The sequence below is a fragment of the Cupressus sempervirens genome, chromosome 1 (genome assembly GCF_028749045.1).
Source record: "Cupressus sempervirens isolate cs-2001-9-10 chromosome 1, ASM2874904v1, whole genome shotgun sequence".
NCBI classification, from domain to species: Eukaryota; Viridiplantae; Streptophyta; class Pinopsida; order Cupressales; family Cupressaceae; genus Cupressus; species Cupressus sempervirens.
In genome coordinates this window covers 853191831-853211105 of record NC_143118.1, presented here as the reverse complement: position 1 = coordinate 853211105, position 19275 = coordinate 853191831, and the positions used below count along the sequence as shown (strand labels likewise).

The 19275-nt window shown below is 35.1% G+C and overlaps 1 protein-coding gene across 2 annotated transcripts in view; it reads left to right on the top strand.

The window, feature by feature from the left end:
* The first annotated feature begins 17578 nt into the window (after positions 1-17578).
* The window catches only part of LOC149580523 (WW domain-containing protein), a 31119-nt gene continuing 29422 nt past the window's right edge, over positions 17579-19275 (top strand). The window contains exon 1 of one of the 2 annotated variants that reach the window (XM_089791674.1): positions 17579-18123. Coding sequence is in view for 1 of the 2 variants with exons in the window: in XM_089791667.1 (XP_089647793.1) it covers positions 18018-18123 (106 nt within the window). In the remaining variant the exon portion in view is untranslated. The remainder of the gene's footprint in view (positions 18124-19275) is intronic. The other variant, XM_089791667.1, reaches the window with a different exon arrangement.

Below are 19275 nucleotides of genomic sequence, written 5' to 3'. Positions count from 1 at the left end.
GAGTGCATGATGATGCCAAGCATTGATAGTGGATGCCAAGTATCAGAACCTCACCAAGTCAGTCTTCAAAGCCTAAGTTTCTATAGTTTGGCCAACTTTGTAATATTTGTGTAAACTTGCATTGTGGCCGACTTTGTAATTGTGTAAGTGGATTGATATATATGTAATGTATTATATAACATCAAAATCATCATGGATATGTAATGTAATCATAAAAGAAGAGCAGAAGAGTGAATTACAAAGGCTACAACAGTATATGGAGGAGAAAAGATTCATCTATCACAACAAGATGATTTGTACACTTAGAGGAATCTCATTCAACAAATCAAGTTGCAGATCAGAGATCAGGTACTACTTCATCCTAACAGGTGGATTAGTCAAATCCTTTAACAAGGTAGACCTACCAGTCTTATGTAAATCTCTTTACCAAGTGCACGCTTCATTTTATATTTGTAAATCCTTTTGCAAGGTGGACCTAGCAGTCCTTATTGCTCCTAATAGGATAGATCATCAAAAGTGATCATTGTAAGCCTTAACAAGCCAACTTTATGCTACAATACTAAAGCTTGTGGATATCATCCCCACTCTAGTTTTACTTTCTATTTGGAAGGTTTTTGGGTCACCAAATCTTGTGTTAAAGTATTGTGTATGCTTTCATGTTTTTAATTTCTCATGCATGCAATTAGATCATAATTCATATAAAGGATTAATTGCTAATCAAAGATAAAAGTTTTAGAAGTTACTGATTCACCCCTCCCCTCTCAGTAACTTAGCCTATCTTAATATTTCCAACACTTGAACTAGCTATCTATTATGGTGGGTGAGCCAAGGAAACATGAGTCATTGATTTGGACAATCCGGAAGAAGAAGAAGAAATTAGTATGGGATAAACTTTCTAAAGGTAAGGTTACTTGTTACCTCGAGAAACTCCATGGTTACAAGCCACATGTTGCAAAGGAGTTATTTAAGGGCTAGACTAGGGATAAAGTGTGTCTTTATGGGGTTATTTTTACTATTAACAAGGAGTTTTTAGCTGGTATGATGAGGCTTCCTAATACTGGTATGAAATTTAGGAAACAAAGATTTCAAATTTTGCTTTAAAGAAATTCCCTAAGACTATGAAGGAGGAGAAGAAACTAGTTAAAGTGGATAATTTTCTTGACCTTAAGTAGATTAAGGACCTGTTATAGGAAGTCTTATATTGTGTCAGGGAGTATTTTATCTTTGACGGTCAATCTAAAAGGGTGCATAATTATCATTTGTCTTCCTTAACCATTTTTGGTATAAGGACAAGATCTCTTTCTCCTACCATCATACGAATTCCCTTTTACAAGAGCTTTAGGCTCGTCAGAAAAAAAAAAAATTGGCCTATACTTCATAAAGGTTTAATTTTGTTAATTGCAAAGTATTGTAGGGATAGAGCTCTAGGGGTGTCAATGTCTTCAATAAAGAATAAACAAAAATCCCTTAAGGATTTGATGAAGAAGAGCTCTATTAAAAAGGGAAAGGTGGGCTCCTGTAATGGAAAAAAGGTATGGAATAGAATATGATAAGGATTTTGATTCTGAGGATGAGCAGGTCAAGGCCTCTAAGAAAAAAGGGGAAGTTGGTTACTAGTGCGGGTAAGAAGAAGGTCAAGCAATGGAAAATGGAAACTAAGTCAAAGAATGAATCCAGGGAAGAGGAGGCAAAGGATCATAATAATGACCAAGGGGAAGAAAATCTTACTAATCATTGAGGGTGTAGCTCCAACAATGAAGACTATTATGATATCTAGGCTAAATCCTCTACTAAGTCTAGAATAAAATTGGTGAGGGTTCGAAGGTGATATCTGACAAAAAAGATGGTACTGATGAAATTCCAAAAACTCAGAAAAAGAAGAGGAAAGGGAATGAAGATAAAAACCTCAAGGAGCCTAAAAGAAAAAAAGTTAAGGCTCTAACTGAAAATATTAGCAAAAAGGAGGAGGAAGGGACTAAAAATAATAAAGGGGAATGTGTGATGAAGATTGTAATGGAGAAGGAAGCAAGGGAGATGGAAGCCCTTTATGATGACAAAGACAAAGAGTCGTAGGAGATTCTAGTTGGCTATGTGGATGAACATAAGGATAACCTACCTCATGAGAACTAGAGGATTGGAGAGGTGGATGAAGGTATTGTATGCAAGAAAAACTAACCTATTGGAAGCAAGAGAAAACAAGCAAACATTAGCTACAATAGATATACCCAAGTTTTCAAAATAAAATGAAGCATAACTAACACTTGCTTGAGTTTTGCAACTCAAAGCAACCAAAAGACCAAGTCCTCATGCAACCTCAAACAACTCAACAAAGGCACCTGTGAGAGGCCCTGTTGGTGTGTTTTTGATTGGAGGGATGTTGGTGTGCTCTCCCAAAACACAACTATGGTGAATCTCTTGATAGGAAATGCAAATATGAGAATGAACCTATGCTAAATGAGTGGAGAATACTTCAAACAATGGCTATGGAAGTAGCCATGTTTGAGAGCATTCAAAGGATATGGAGATGGATTCAAGAAAACAAAATAATCTAACAATGCAGATGAGATGAAAATCTAACAACTACTAAAGGTTAGTAACAAATGCAACTCTAGAAATCACTAAAAGCTCTAATAACAAACTAGCATATAACAATGCAAATGAGGGAGATGAAAAATGCTTGAGACAAGGGCTCTATTTAGAGGTTTGAGAGAGGCCTTAGTGAGGTGGCATCTATGTGGCATCCACATAGGTGCCACAAGGGAGACATGTAGGCAAGTCATGCAAGTGGTCAACATTCAAAGTTTGCTCACACGTGTGAGCAAACTTGAAGAAAGGAGTGGGAGACAAAGGTGTAAGAGGTGTGGAAGGCATGAGAGGTGTGGGAAGTGTGAGGGTGCCTCACACATGTGTGAGCACACACTTGGGAATTAAAAGGGGGTTTAGCAAGGTGTTTAAGATAAATAAGTGGGATTAAGAAGTGGGTAGGCTTAGAAGGATGAAAGTGATGGGTGTAGACTAGGTTTTAGGATAGGTTTAAGACTAAATTAAATAGGATTTAATTTAATCATATGATTTGAGAATTTAATGGAGATGGAGGGAATTAAATAAATACGATTTATTTAAAAGGGGATTTATGCATAATCATGTATTAAATAAATTTAACACATTAAGGGGAGGAAGTATTTAAATTAAATTTAAATACACTAGGAAAGTGAACCTATTTAATTAAATAAGTAGAAGAATATGACAAATATAATTAATTATAAGGTCAAAGGAAATATTAAATGAATTAATATAGTGTTTGGGATGATTTTAAGTGTCTACAAGTGTGAATGTGGTATAGGAAAAGGATTTGTTTATAGTTCCAGATGATACCAAAATGGAAGAAATTAATACACAACATGACAAGAAGCAAGGTAATTATGTAATTGATGAACCTAATGAAATGGTTGGGGAGGCTTGTAAGGGAAACCTTGAATTTCTCCATAAAGCTAAAAGGTGAGCTAACATTTCTCTCGTGGTTGATACCTAGATGTATAACGAGGGGAACTTTTTGAAAAGAATGGCTGGGGATTTGTAGGTAAATCTAGACACAGAGAAAAATAGAAGGATGGAGTTGGAGGCTAAGGTTGAGGACATTCTAGGTAAACTTATGGATTATGAGGCCAAGCTTCACCAACTTGTTAAGAATAGTGAGAGAAGTATGGAACACGGTGACTTGGAACCTTTGTGCTGCAATGACTAGTTTGAGAAAGAGAAGTGTGAAGGAAATTGTGTCCATTGCTATTGTCTCTTTAATCGGAGGTCCCAACAAGTGTACCAAGCTGAGTACAAAGAAGGCAATTCACATGTCTCCTAGCTCAACTACAAAGGAATCAATTGGAGAAGTGACTAGTCTCACCAAGAATCTAGCTAGGGCAATGAAAGAATTGGTTTAGTTCTTTACTTCTTTTTTGGCATTTTGGTTATTAGTCGTATGTCTAGTCGTTGGTCCTAGTCATGTCTATTGGTCCCTATCATTTCCAAGAATTATTTATTATGCCTTTCTGTGGGATTTTGTTCTATGTTGTTATGTATTATCTACTCAAGTTCTAGGTCCTTGTAAAACCTGGTTTTATCTACTACTGTGATACTATGGGTTGAATGCTTATTTCATGATTTTTTTTGTATGAGGTTTTGATTCCCCTCAAAACCTGTTTTAACATGAATTCAAAAACTTCCTTAACTATCATATTAAATTTTAAGATATGTTCTCTTAGCTTGTTGATATAATCAATTGCTTCCTTAATACTTTCTTTGAATTATTCATTCTTTGACACCACCCTCTTGAGATTGTCAAGGGTAGTCTTCAAATTTCATCTAAGTAGTACCCTCCTAAAATATCCTTAGATGTTATATATTCAACAGAAATTGATCTATCTTAAGTAGTTAAGCTAGTAACAAGGTGTATCATCTTAAAATGGAATCACTTCCATCTTCAAATCTTCATCTAAGTAGTACCCTCCTAAAATATCCTTACATGTTATATATTCAATAGAAATTGATCTATCTTAAGTAGTTAAGCTAGTAACAAGGTGTATTGTCTTAAAATGGAATAACTTCCATGTTAAGAGTGTTTACCCCTCCAAGTAAGTGGTTTGGGGTCATGTCAAGTGCCTTAAATGGGTCTTCGCATGGATATGGTTGTTTTCCCCTTGTTCTGCCTCTCTCTCTCTCTCTCTCTCTCTCTCTCTCTCTCTCTCTCTCTCTCTCTCTCTCTCTCTCTCTCTCTCTAGCCTATTTTAGACAACTCCTCTATGAAACTAAGGACTTTGACTTTCTAGGTCAAGGATGACCTTTTAGGTCAAGGTCAACCATGACCCTAACCCAGGTCAAGGACAACCTCAACTTTGACCTAGAGCAGGGTTGACCTCATCACTAACCCCAGGTCCAATTTTTAATTTCTGGGAGTTTTGGGATACTGGGCTTTAGAAAGTTTCTTTTTCCCACTTCTAGGTTGACTATTTTGGGTTTCAGAATGGTAGACTCTTAAATTCTTTTTAATCTAGGTCCATTTCTAGGGGTTAAAGTTAATTGGGATTTAATACTCCCATGTCGGCCTTCTCTAGGAGTTTGTGCCATAGATCTCTATATAAGGAAGCCTTCTTCCATCATTTTGGCATCCAACTATTATGAAGTTTATGCACACAAGAGATATCGAACAAACAATTATTCTATGAAGTGAAGATATACTATCTATCAAGAATTCAAGCATTCAAGTTTTCAAGCATCCAATTCATCAAGGAGGTCCATTGTTAGCTATTGAAGGATTCAATCTCTATGGAGCCCTCTTGTTGAAGATTTCTCCATCCACATTCATTCAAGCCTTTTCAATGCGAAGATCTATTCAAGATTGGTGTTGAAGATCTAATGTTATTGATTTGAGACATCCTACATACATTTCTACATTCATTTGGAGCATCCATACTTGTGGATTCAAGGATTTGAATTCTCCACAAGGATTTCAATATAAACAAGGTGAATAGTTCCAATTACTTTGTTTATACATATTACAATTTCAATTACATTTCAAGGTTGATTCCAAACTAGGGTATGACTGAGGAAAACCCCCATCCAAAAAAAAAACATTTTTCTTACAGATACAGGCGTGGAACAATGAATTAAAGAGAAGATTTAGATACTCTTTTCATCAAACTTGTAGGATCCACAAACAAAAATTTCATCAGAGCAATGCAAGTCAAGGTTGATTTTTTGGGGTACAATTGTGCCTCGAGGTAAGATTGTGCCCCACTATCTAGGTCAAGGTTGACCTCCCTTCAAAAGAACAAAAGTTTTTGGGGTTTTCTCTGTCTCAACATTTCCTGTCCAAAACATGTTGTAGAGATCCTCGAAACTGTACACAAACATTAGAAATTAGTAGTTTCTAGATTTATCCTACTTTAAGGTAAGTATTTGTCTTCTATTTATTTCAGATTTCAAGTACTTACTTCTCAAATAGCAAGACCATAGGATCTCCTTTCTCCCTATTCTCCATTGCTTGATCCATTTGTGCATTGATCACTTTCTTGTGGTTAATCAATTTGGATCATTCCTCTTGGGAATTTGGGTTGAGGATAGGTCCTATTTTCTTCCTATTCATTTTGGTGAACCCGACATGCTTACCCTCTTTTCTTTTATGGAATTAGATGTCCTATTGTGTCTTGTGGTGTTATATTTGTTATGTCTTTTCTTGCATTAAGGTTAGATTTAGTTTATGCTCTTGCATTTTAAAATTAAAAAATACAAAAACATTGCAAAATTTCTTTTAAATTACAAAAACATTTATGCTTTATGTTTTATTAGTTTAGTTCATTTTCATTGCATTTGCTTATGAGCTTTATCGCTTCTAGTACTACTTCTAATCTTAGGGTTAGACGGTGTCGTAGACTTATGGGTACTTTTGAGCTTGAGTCTTCTTCTCCTTTCCTTAGGATTCTGGATGAGACTTTGATTCTTCCTTATTCTAATCCTCGTATGGAGCAAAACTCTTCTCACTCATCTCATGATGAGGATGACACTTTAAGGTTCCTCCTAAACAAGTCCAAAAACTTTCAACTAAACTTGATAACATGGGTAATTGGCCTATTCAAGCAAACCATAATCAAGATTTTATTCAAGCTATAGAGGCTCTTAAGAAAGTTCTTTATAATAGTGACCAAGGTGTTAATCTCTTGCATGGTTTTACTCACCTCGTGCATTCCAATGTTAAACCTTTAGCTCAAGAAGCTCAAGATTTAGGGTTGATTCCTCCTGTCACTAGTGTAGAACCTTCTTATGTTCCTTTCCCTAGTGTTCTTACCTATACTCCTTCTTTGGTGACTACGACAGTTCCCTTTATCCCTGTGAGTGTTCCTCCTATGTCCCTTCTTATATCACAACCTTCTTACCATAATGTTTCTTTTACTTATTCTACTTCTCTACCAACTATAGTCCCTAGTGTTCCTCCAGTTGTGTCTTCCATTCTTGCAACTTCTTACACTTTACCTAGTGTATCTAATGTTGTTATTCCTTCTATTTCTTCTCATGATTCAACAATTATCAGTTTGGCTCAAACTATGTCATCTTTACAACAACAACTTGCATCCTTGACTCAAAACAAGTGTAGGATTCCTACTTGAGACATGAGTAGTCCTTTGTCTCAAGATACCATTTGTACTCTCGTTCCTCAGCAAGCTAATATGCCTCGTCTTGAGAATTATAATGGTAAGGGAGACCTTGTTCATCATGTTAAAACATTTCAAATCCTTTGTAGTGATTATGCTCATGATCATAGGATTTTAGCTATGTTGTTTGCTCGAATTTTTCATGACAAGGCTTTACAATGGTTTTTTTCCTTGACTCCTCATTCTATTAATTCATTTCCTCAACTTGCCAATGCTTTTATTCAACAATTTCAAAACAACATTGGCCCGCAAGTGTCTTTGACTAATTTGATGCATTGTAAATAAAATTCTAAAGAAAAATTGACTGAATTTATTGGTAGATTTAAGCATTTGCATACTCGGATTTCTTATCATGTTCCTTTTATTGATATTCAACATATGTTTATTTCAAATTTGCAAAAGGATATTAGAGATAAGATTTTGCTTACTGAATTTACTTCTTTTCAACAACTTTGTGCAGAGCTTCATCATTATCAATTACAAGTGAGTCAATTTGAGAGCACCACTCCAATGGCTCCTATTCATGTTGATAAAAGTGATGCTGCTCCCAATCCAAATAAAGTTCAAAAATTCAACAACTATGTTAAGATAAATAAACAAGAAAATGTAGTTGCTAATCAAAGTGTTGTTGCATCTCACAATGCTACTTCTGCATCCACTATTTTTTGATTAAATCATATGTTTACTCCTCTTTCTGAATCTTTACATTATATTATGAATAGGTTTTTAACTATTAATATGATTGTTTTACCTCTTATTTGACCTCTTTTACCTACTACTATGGCATCTAAATCTTTTGATCTGAAAGCTTTTTGTCAATACCATCGCCATAATGGTCATAATACTGAGAAATGTTATTCTTTAAAATATATAGTTTGGGACTTAATTGATTCTAATGCTTTATCTATTGATCATTTTGATGGTATTGAGAATAAATTTGTTACTCCTCCTAGTCAAAATCTTCAAATATATATGAATCCTTTACCTACACATGATACTAATATTATTGCTCAGCCATCTTCTATGGATATTGTGTATGATTCAAAGATGGATGATCTTAATCATGTTGTTAATCAAGTGTAACATGTGGTTCAATCTATATCTCCACGTCAGTCTCAACCTCTGCTTCAATCTCAAGTTTCAGCTCCACCTCAACTAAAACCTAAGCCTAAATTGAAGCCTCAACCTAAACCTTGACAACAACCTAAGAAAAAATGACCTTGGGAAGTTCTGATTATCTTTGATGATTTTGAGACTATTAAAGCTCGTGATGGTCCCCTTTATATTTATGCTAAGATTGTTGAGATACCCACTTATAGTTGTCTTATTAATTCTACCTCCTTAGTTAATGTGATTACATAAGAAAATATTTTCATGAAAGGATTGCAACATGATTTTTATGATACATCGGATGTTTGGATTGAAACTTGTAATGGTTTTCTTTATCCATCATTCGGTTCTATTGATTTGTTGAACTTTGTGGAAAAATTGTGAACACTACCTTTGTTGTTGTTCCTACTTCTGATCAGTTTCAAGTTAAGCTTAGTTTACCATGGTTAAATGCCATGCATGTTGTTGCTTGACCTATTCATAAATGTCTTAAGTTTGTTTATGATGGAAAAGTGAAGATGGTTAATCATAGTTTGTATTATACTTCTACACCTAGGGATTCTGCTACCACTGACTTCATTTGGCCTTCATTACCTAATTCATGTCCTTTTCAACCTAATCGTCTTTTCTAGTCATATCAAGCCTATAAGCATGATAAGGTTCTTGAGTTAAGTTTACCTCCTATGGATCTTAATTGTGGTCTTTTTCCTACACCTTCCATACCTCCTTTATATATGGCTTCGACAATTGTTAACCAAGCTCCTCCTAGTGTTTGTCAGTCTCATGATAATCCTATTAATCCTCCTATAGAACCTGTGAAGGATCTTGTAATTGTTCCTCCTAATTCTCAACATATTTCAAGTAGGATAGAATGTAATTGCTCTACTAATGAACATCGTGCTCAAGCTAAAGCTTGTAATTATGTTCTTTAAAAATCTTTACCTTCTTTGGATACAACTATACATGATATGTTAGAAGAAGTTGTTGCTAATAATGATGTTAAGATGCCTGATTCTAATGATTCTGTTCATATCTTAGATCTTGTTTTGATTAATCTAGATGAAGAAGAAACTTTTGATGATACTAATGATGTTAATGATGAATATGAAACTATTGACATTGACATTGATTTACCTAATATGCTTTCCTCACAAATGACACTTACACATAGTATTGAACATTGTGATTCTCAAGAGGATCCTTGTTTGGAACTGGCTATCTTTCCTACTATGCTTGATATAGTCCCTCTTGCGAGTTCCCCACCTTCCCTAAATGATATACAATGAGATGGGTATAATAGGTGGCGCGCTTGATTGGCTAGTTCTTTGCGGTAGCCTTTGTTGTGTGTTTTTTTCTGTTGTATTGTATTTCTCCCATGATGTGTTCGCTAAATATTGTTAGATTCTTTTATACAATCTTTGTTGCTTTGTTGTGTAAGGTGATATATGAATCAAACCTATTGTATTATTCCTCTATATGTATCTCTATTCTTATATATGTTATTTCATGTTATGTTGTACCCATGTTATTGTTCGTACATGTTTCCTTGTGTAATCTTTTTAGATTCACAACTTGGTAGCACTTATTCTTTTTGGTCTCTAGGTCATGGTCCAAAAAGATTCTTCTTTGTATTTCTTATGTGATATTTCCTCCTTTATAATCGTAGTTATACTTTCTTTGGGGAATGATGTCAATTCATTTACAATAATATCCAGTCCAGAACAAGTTGCAGAGATCCCTGAAACTATACACAAACATAAAAAATCAACATTTTCCATATTTATCCTACTTTAAGGTAAGCATTTGTCTTCTATTTATTTAAAATTTCAAGTACTTACCTCTCAAATATCAAGACCATGGGATCTCCTTTCTCCCTATTCTCCATTGCTTGATCCATTTGTGGATTGATCACTTTCTTTTGGTTAATCAATTTGGATCATTCCTTTTGGGAATTTGGGTTGAGGATAGGTCTTATTTTCATCCTATTCCCAAGGGACTATGTTCTAATACCAAATGTTGAATGTATTGGAAAACTAAAAGTGGGGATGAATCAATTTTAACTTAAACCTTTCATCAATTTCACATATTTCAGAACAATAAAATATATCTTTTATTACTTAACCAAAATATTGTAAATAAAGTACATCTCTACAAAATGTATAGGCACCCACAAAAAAATTGAAAACCATAGGTACATATGATTAGAGATAATGAATGATTTTAATGATGTCCACAAGACCAAATAGTCTAAGGTACCAAACAAATCTCACAACCTTAAGAAATTTCCCTATTCTTTTCCATGTCCAAAATTTTGTTATGAATCTTAACCTAAAAATCCAACAATTTGGTTGATCTTATCCTCTTTAAATAACTTGTGCATGTTGTTAGCCTTCAAGATGATTTCATATTGAGCTTGAATCTCATCACAAGCTTTACATTATGTGAAAATGTGCTATTTGATTTCAATTGTGTATGTCCTACAAAACATGCAAGTTCTCTCCTCCCAAGCCTCTTTGGGACTATTCCATCCACCCATCTCACACTTGAGATAATGTGATCCCTTTAATAACCTCGCCTTCCCTTTAATAACAACCCCTAAATACACTTTCTGACCATGCCTTTTGATTGGGTTGAACTCTTGAGTGTAAGAAGATTATTTGACCAATATTAGCAGTCCACATAACACTCTAAAACTTCTCTATGAGATTTTTTAATTTATGTCCACATTTGTATTAGGATGCTCATGTAGCTCAATATTTCATTTATTCAACCACTTTTTATTTTGTTTCATCCAAGTTTTCTTTCAATGATCAAGATTCTCCTCCATAATTTTTGGCTGGCATTGGTTATGTTGAAGTTGATGAAAGATCAACCCCCAGCTCCCAAGAATCACTTGCATGTAAACACCTATCACAGAAAGAGAAGCATAGAGCAATGGAGGCTAGAATTGCCAGATCCATATACGAGACACTCTTGATGAGAAAAAAGAGAAATTGTTATAATCAAAAGTGAATTAATTAATATTTACAATGAGAGATCATCCTTATAAAGGAGATCAAAACCTTCAAAAGGTCTAACCTAGGTTGCATTATAATAATTAATAAAATAATTAATTATTAGATGCCTAAAGTTTAGCTTAAGCAAACTAGAGTTAATTAGAAAATATCTAATTACTCTAACACCCCCCCTTAAGATAAACTTAGGGAGTATCCAAAAACCTAGAAACTACTAAAAAAAGTAGATTTGGGTCCCGACAACAAAGCATAATGAGGTACCTAAGCACAACTAAATCTTTGAAAAGTGGAGAAATAGAGAAAATTACATGGGAAAAACTCTACTCCAAAATGAGATGGAAATAATGTTGAAAAGAACTAGTGGATGACTGAAGAAGCCTCCAAACTAGGGAATGTCTCAGAAGATAGGACCAAAAGAGGATAATGTAGAACACCACTAAAGCATGTAGAAGTTGCAAAGCCTTGTCGAAAAGTAACTATTGATTTGAAAAACCTCCACTGAAATAGAACCTGACCAGGTAGAGAAGACTACAACCTACATCGAATCAAGAGGCACACAAAGGAAAACAACTAAACTTAAAGATATAGATGGCATGGAACACCAAAGCCTGAACCATTGATCAATTGAACATGGAAGGTTGTAACCAAAGTAGGAATGAAAAAGAAGAGTGTCTACATGGTAAAAGATTCATCTCATCATAATGCATAGGTACAAAGCTCCTGCATCTGCCTAGTACATCGAAACAAATACTGAATACATAACTCACTCCATCGAACCAAGGAAGCATGAGAAATAATAGAATAACCCCACTAATGTAGATAAGGGTGAGGTGATAGACAACTAGAAAAGTGGGCCAAAAGAACTGAATGTCAAGGAACAATGATCAAAATGCACAAAAGAGTACATATACATGTACTGAGGTGATTAATCTCAGACATGTCATGTGGCTAATGTCACTGAATGGAAACTCACTAGACAAAGGAAGATGAAAAACAAAGGCAAAACATCAACCCCCCATAACACTTTAATTAGAGTAGTGCATGTACAATAAGGCACAAGGTATAATGAATCCTAAGAATACAATAATATGCACGAGTGTCCTTAGATGACATTGATTGAATCAGAAGGCAAAACAAGGCAAAACTATTGAAATGAAAATACAAATGAAAAATGACACTTTATCTTAGTGTATTTGCAAGAATGCCTACAAATAATGTCTAAATAAATAAGAAGAGACATAAGGTTGATACAATAGATAGTACAACCTATGACGAATCATCTAAAGTAATGAAATCGATCCCCAAACCTGAAACAACCAAGATATCCACTAGAATGCACAAAAAGTAAAAGACTAATTAAAATGTGCCTAGAGGAGAACCCGGAAATACAACTAGCATCACAAAAAAGAGCTTTGAAAGACCTTTCCAATGATATAGAGAATTCCCAAATCGAAGATTAGATGCTCAAGATATGTCTCCCAAAGTGCAAAATTGTACCCCTAACTTTGACAACAAAAAATGCCATAAAAAGGGCATCAAAACTGAAAATTACCTATACCACTATGACAGGCTCGGAACCAACTTTCCAACAATATCTTGTTTGCAGAAAATAGAGTTTGTATGCCCAAGATATGAGCAAAAATGTGAAGGTAGATTCAACTAGAGCTTGAAGAGGTGATAAGAATGTTGATGTAATACTAGCATTAGCAAGTGACAAGCATAAATTTGATGGTCAAATGGTCATCAAGGCAAAAAAAAATGACCCCTGATGCCGAAAAAAAAAATCTAATATGTTGGGAAAAGATAGACTACCTAGAAAATGAAGGGTCAGTGCTAGACGAAAAATCTGGTGGCAAAAAATAAGCATGTGCCAAAAAAAATGTTTTATTAAAAAAAACTTTGACACCATAAACTTCTTGGACCAAAAAAGAATGCCCAAGTAGGAGTCCACCAACACTGACTCTATATATGGGAACAAAGCCTTCAAAAAAGGCCAACGTAGGTGACTTGGGGCCCACCAGCATAGCAACATAAAAGAAGACATCCACACTAAAATAAGTGACTTTGAAGTGTGTGTTCAAGGCCCAAAAAAGGCCCAAAAATATGCAAATAAACTCCATCATTTCCAAAAACCACCATCTAGGGCAATAAATTGCTAAAGAACCATTGGTTAAACAAGGTGGAAGCTTGTAAACACTTGGATTTGGGAGTTAATGGAGGCTCGATTATTATCAATTTGAGATTTGCACAATTGGTGGGCTCACGTGGATCAAATTAGGCGCAATCATGGGAAGGAGTGCTAGAGCCAAAAAACATGAAACCGCATAAGAAATGGTGTGAAACCACTCCACCAAATCCATTGTATAAATTCATTGTGTCTAAGTAGGGCCAAGAGAGATGACACTTGAAAAAAGTGCATGTCAAGGGGAAAGATTTCAAGGCAAGGCTTCACAAAAATTGCAAAACTCTAGTACTTACAAAACAAGCATGCCTTCCAAGAATGGTGCCAAAAAAAGTGCAGTGTGAGCCAGAAATCAAAGGCAACATAAGCACGGGTGACAAATCAAGGAGGAAGCGATGATTGGAGGACGATGAAAGCTGAAAGAAGTGCTTCTATTACTTCCATCGACAATGCCTTTCTCATGATTTCTCATTTGTAGGATGAGAAGGCGAGATTGGCAATGAAAGTGGCTTAGTTTAAAAGGAAGGCTTATGAGAAAATCAACACATAGTTTCTTCTTTTAAAAAATGCACTCCAATAAGGAAAATGCATGTGAATGAAAAAGTATGCTCATGTGGACCTCTACAGGATGGAGACTCCTTCCGAAGCTCAATAGTGCAAATCACGTGCGCTGACTTTGGGAGACCATGGAGTGCATCCACTGACATTGACCATAATGAACCCGTAAACAACCAAAGTTGCAGAAGCTAAGGTGGAAATATGACTGGAACAACCACTGGCAAAGTCCAAGGCAAGGGTATGAGGTGGAGACCCTAGTTAGAACCACCAAAATGCCCATAAAAAATAGATGCCAAAAAAGCATACATAATCTCCAAAGAATGTTAACTTTGGACAAATCAAACACGCCTTCCAAGGCACGAGGGGCCCAAAAAGGCTGATAGAGATTGCATAGAAGGGTGCAGTGAGTGACTGGAATGTTTTTTTCTTCCCATAGAAAAGAAATTTCAACAACCTACTTTTGCCCCCTTTATAAAAAAACACGCAATTTTTTGCTACGAAAAAACAAAAAATCACACTTCCAAATTTTAATTCATTTTGAGAAAATAAAATAATTGTCACCTCAATTTGCATGCCCAAGTCAATACGGTATGGGTGCAAAAAATTTATGCCTAAGATTTCAACAATGTTCAAACTGAATGTATTTTTAAGGAAATGCGATTTCGAATGCACTGAGTTCAACAATGATGTTTGTTTGGGCTCAAAGTGCTTCAAAAAAATAGGTCCTCCCTAGATCCAATACAAGATCCTTTGAAAGCCATAGATATGAAAATGATGCCAAATCTCTCAAGAACAAAACATGGGCATAGAGATTTGGAGCTCTGATACCATGTTGAAGTTGATGAAAAATCAAACCCACAACTCCCAAGAATCATCTACATGCAAACACTTGTCACAGAAAGAGAGAAGCAAAAAGCTATGTAGGTTGGATTTGCTAGATCCATAGATGAGACATTCTTAGTGAGCAAAAAGAGAAATTGCTATAATCAAAAGTGAATGATTTAATGTTTACAATGAGAGATCATCCTTATAAAGGATATCAAAACCTTAAAAAGGTCTAACTTAGGTTGCATCATAATAATTAATAAAAAAATTAATTATTAGATGCCTAAAGTTTAGCTTAAGCAAACTAAAGTTAATTAGGAAATATCTAATTTTTCTGACATGTTATGCATTTTTTCAACTTTCTTTCAATAACCAAGTTATCGCTAATGCCTCTATTGGAAAAGTTTCAACCTCTATTTAAAGTACATCGTAAGGTACATTGATTTTAACTTTGAGATTGCTAGTGATTAGGTGCTTCTGAATTCTCTTTAGCTATATTCATCTACAATTTGACATGCTACCATCCCAAACTCTACAACAATACAAAGCCACTAGTGCAACCAACAAACATAAAAGAGTCTTCTCGATTTTCCAATCCAGAAGTTCACTTGTTTTGCATCTCTTTTGGAGTAAATACGATGCTTTCTAGCTATCCTTTTCACTCTACATGTCTTCCAACTAAGATTAAAATGAAAGTCAATCCTAAGATGCTTGCATTTGTTCACAATTTCCAACTTGCTACCTTTTAAAAGCAATTTAATATGCTTTTATTTTCTCCTTAAAAAGAGCAAATCATGATTTTGGCTTCGTTAGTGTCCACCTACATCCCAACCTCATGGTAAAAGTGCTTTAAGCCCCCTAAATAATCTCTTAATCATTGAGTTATTTTTGACATTATATAAGATCATCTATATACAAAAGAAACTCCACCACATACCCTAGCAATTGAACACCTTCCCCTTCCATTTTTTTCAACTAAGTTTTTGATTTCTCAATGTATAACCCAAATAAGGTTAGGGATAAATGACATCCCTATTTAACACTAATGATAAGGTTAGGGATTTATCAATGTATAACCCAAAACCTTTGGACATTCCTTCACTAGTTTTGACTTTGGCTTTAACACTATCATAAATCTATCCACTACTGCTCTATACTCATCATGAATACCTAACTCTTCTATTCTATTCCATAACTTGTCTCTAAGGATCTATGCTCCACAAAGTTTCCAGGACGGGGACGTTTTAGGGGACAAGGACGTGTTTTCGGTACGAGGACGGGCCAAAGCCAAAATTTAGGGGATGGGATCTTAGGGGACGATGATTAAAAACATAGGGGATTTTTTTATATAGAGAGACAAAATTCAAGTATGCATATCATAACATTGATAAACAATTCACCATAGACATTTTAGAAGATCAATACATGGAAAATTATCAAATGACAAATATTAAGTACCTTCATTATAACATATCACATACATATGTAGTAAAATCAAAATGCCTAAAATCTCCAAGTATTATGCATGAAATCAAAATAGAATAAAGAGAAGTGCAACTAAAATAGTAAATAGTAAATAGAAATACTAAATGCAATCTTTCCTCACTGCTGCTACTGTTGTTGCTCTATGTTTTTTTCCCTCTTAGCAAGTACATCATATCTTAAAATGAGTAGAAGAGTTAGTATTTCAACGTTTTAATGGACAAATATGGTTTGCACATTTTTATTATGATTTTAAGACAACTACAGACCCGCACAAAAAGTAAAATTTACTATTTTGCCTTTACCCGATTAGCTGGAAAAAAGGGGACAGCTAGAAGTTTCGGGGAAGTCCCCGGTACTGCTAGTTGTCCCCAAGTTTCCTGCCCAAATTTTTTTTGCCGTTTCAGGGACGTTTCCGAATTTGGCAAAAAGGGGATCGCTTTGGGGATGGCAAAAATCCGTCCTCGCATCCCCGTTTTGTCCCCGGGATAGGTACGAGCCAAAAAGCATAGGGGACGCATCCCCATGGAACACTGCTAAGGATAGTATCAAAGACTTTCTTAAAGTCTACAAAATATCAATATTCCAATTTTTTTTTCTGTAAAATGATGAAAATGATGCAATGATCAATGATAGAATGTGTAAGCTTGAGACTTGTTTGTCCTCATACACTATTTCCCTCACCTTCTACCCAACTATTGATTCTATGCTCTCATAAAAATTTCCAAACAATGAAATATAAATGAATAAATGGTTACAATGTTCTTCTACGAATAACTAAAAATAGAATGAATGAATGAAAGATTTTAATAACGCCCACGAGGCCAAAGCAACCTATAGGACCCACAAGCTAACACACACCCCATGAAAGGAAGAAGAGAACCTAAGCAAATTCTTGATTAACTCGTCTCTTCATTGATGAATTTTGAAAATCAGGTTTGAGTGTTGCACAATTTTTTTCCTCTAATAAATAGTTCAAACTACCTCCCTCTAAAATCTCTACATAAAATGTCACTTGCCGAACACTACATAAAATGGTGCTTGTCTCAACAACCCTATATTAAAAAATTTAAAAAAAAACAGAGGAAGTCGTCTTGCTTTCTCATTCCTCTTTTAATATCCATCATCTACCCGTTTATTATGTTGTAAAATGTACCATGAACATTTGTTCCTATATACGCCTTTTCCTCTCCATTATCCTCTTTATATTTATTCAATTGAAATCCATTTCGTGTCGAAATTTTTTTCCATCGCCACAGGTACGGTAAATAATTCCTTCTTAGGGTTTCGAGCATGGATAGTTGAGTTTCCGTGAGGTTATTGAAGGATTTAGGTGCAGATTTGAAGGCTTTTTATATTGGGGAGTCTGTAAAGTTGCACAATTTCTTAGTTTGTTTTTCGCATTTTTAAGAGTTTATGCTGCCAATTGGGAGGTTGTGGTGTAAGTGTTTAGTCTTTTTGCCGGAGTGGAGATGGCTATTTTGCAAGCTTTAAGATTATAAATCATTTTTCTGTTTTTTCTCGCCTTAAATTTGAGGTCTCTGGTGCAAATTTGGCGGACTTGCTATAGTTAGCCTTTCTTTTGGGACGACACAAGTTTTTTGGCAATCGAAAGCAAAAGCCCATTTTGAAGAAATTTTGAAAATGGGAAAAAGAAAGGAACGACGGCTTGCAGCCCTAGGCGGGGCAGGGCGAAGGGTTAAACTCGATCTTTGGACTGATGACGGCGCACCTAAAAGCGAAGCAACTGGTAGGCCCTGTTTGAAGTTTTTTTCCCTTTAAATTTTCATTTTTTTGCTTTCTGATATTGTGAGAGCCCTTTGATGCAAGGACACTACATCCGTTTAAAAAAAAAGGATTAAAAAAAATTCTTTCGATGGTAAAAGCTAAATTTTGATTTTTAGGTCAAGAACAACTCAGACGCAATGCACCCTTTGTTCTTTCAATTCACCTTACCAATTGGCGCGTGACGACCCTTGTTCTTTAATTTGATTTTACACATTCTTCTAATTTATTGTGCCTTCGGTTTCAACTTCACACCAAAGCTCTGAAGTAAACCGAACATTGCCAGTTAACATTTACTTGGTTAATACAATTAACTTGACTGGCTGCTAATGGGAGAGGAGTCGGAATGTTAGATTTTAGTTGAGACTATGGGCACCTTAAGATGGCTTATTGGCTTATTGGAAGACTTAATTAAAATGTCGAGCCACTTTGAAGGGGCAATATCTAGAAGTCTAACAAGAACAGGCCACACAAAAGGATGAATTACAACTACTACTCTTTGGACATAGTCCTCTTCTCAAGAGCTAATCCCAAGGAAGCTGCTTACTTACAGTCAACTTTAGAGAAATCTATGAACTAAAAAATGATAAAGGATTAGGTCTGCCTATGTCAGCCAACGCAATATCTCTATACATCCAATGGCTTATGGCATGACACCGCCCCCTCTTTAAGCGGAAGCGTCTACCCAGCCGACAGAATGGGTATTAATTTCGTATTTAATATTAAATTAAAATTATAAGTTGAGTGCTTTGTAAATTTCAAAAGAATTAATAAATTACAATATACAGCCATTCTGTCAGCTGCATAGCCATTTCGCTCTTTAAACAAGCAGTATTTAATAGCTGCGGGTAGTTTAATGATTTGATCATCTTCCCAGGTAGCTTCTTCCAACTTCAGACTCTTCTATGTGTCAATCTCTTTGCAGGTTGTTTGTTGTATGAGTCACAGAAACAAAGATCTGCCTACTTTGCGGCTAGTTGTTTATCCTTAAGAATTTGTTGGCAAACCAAAAGATGATTTATTTAAGTTTTATCGGAATAAAATTGGGAAAAACTTGTGAAGTATTGAATTAGGAAAAATTAAAAAATTGCTACAAAAAATCAAGGAAAGAAACTGG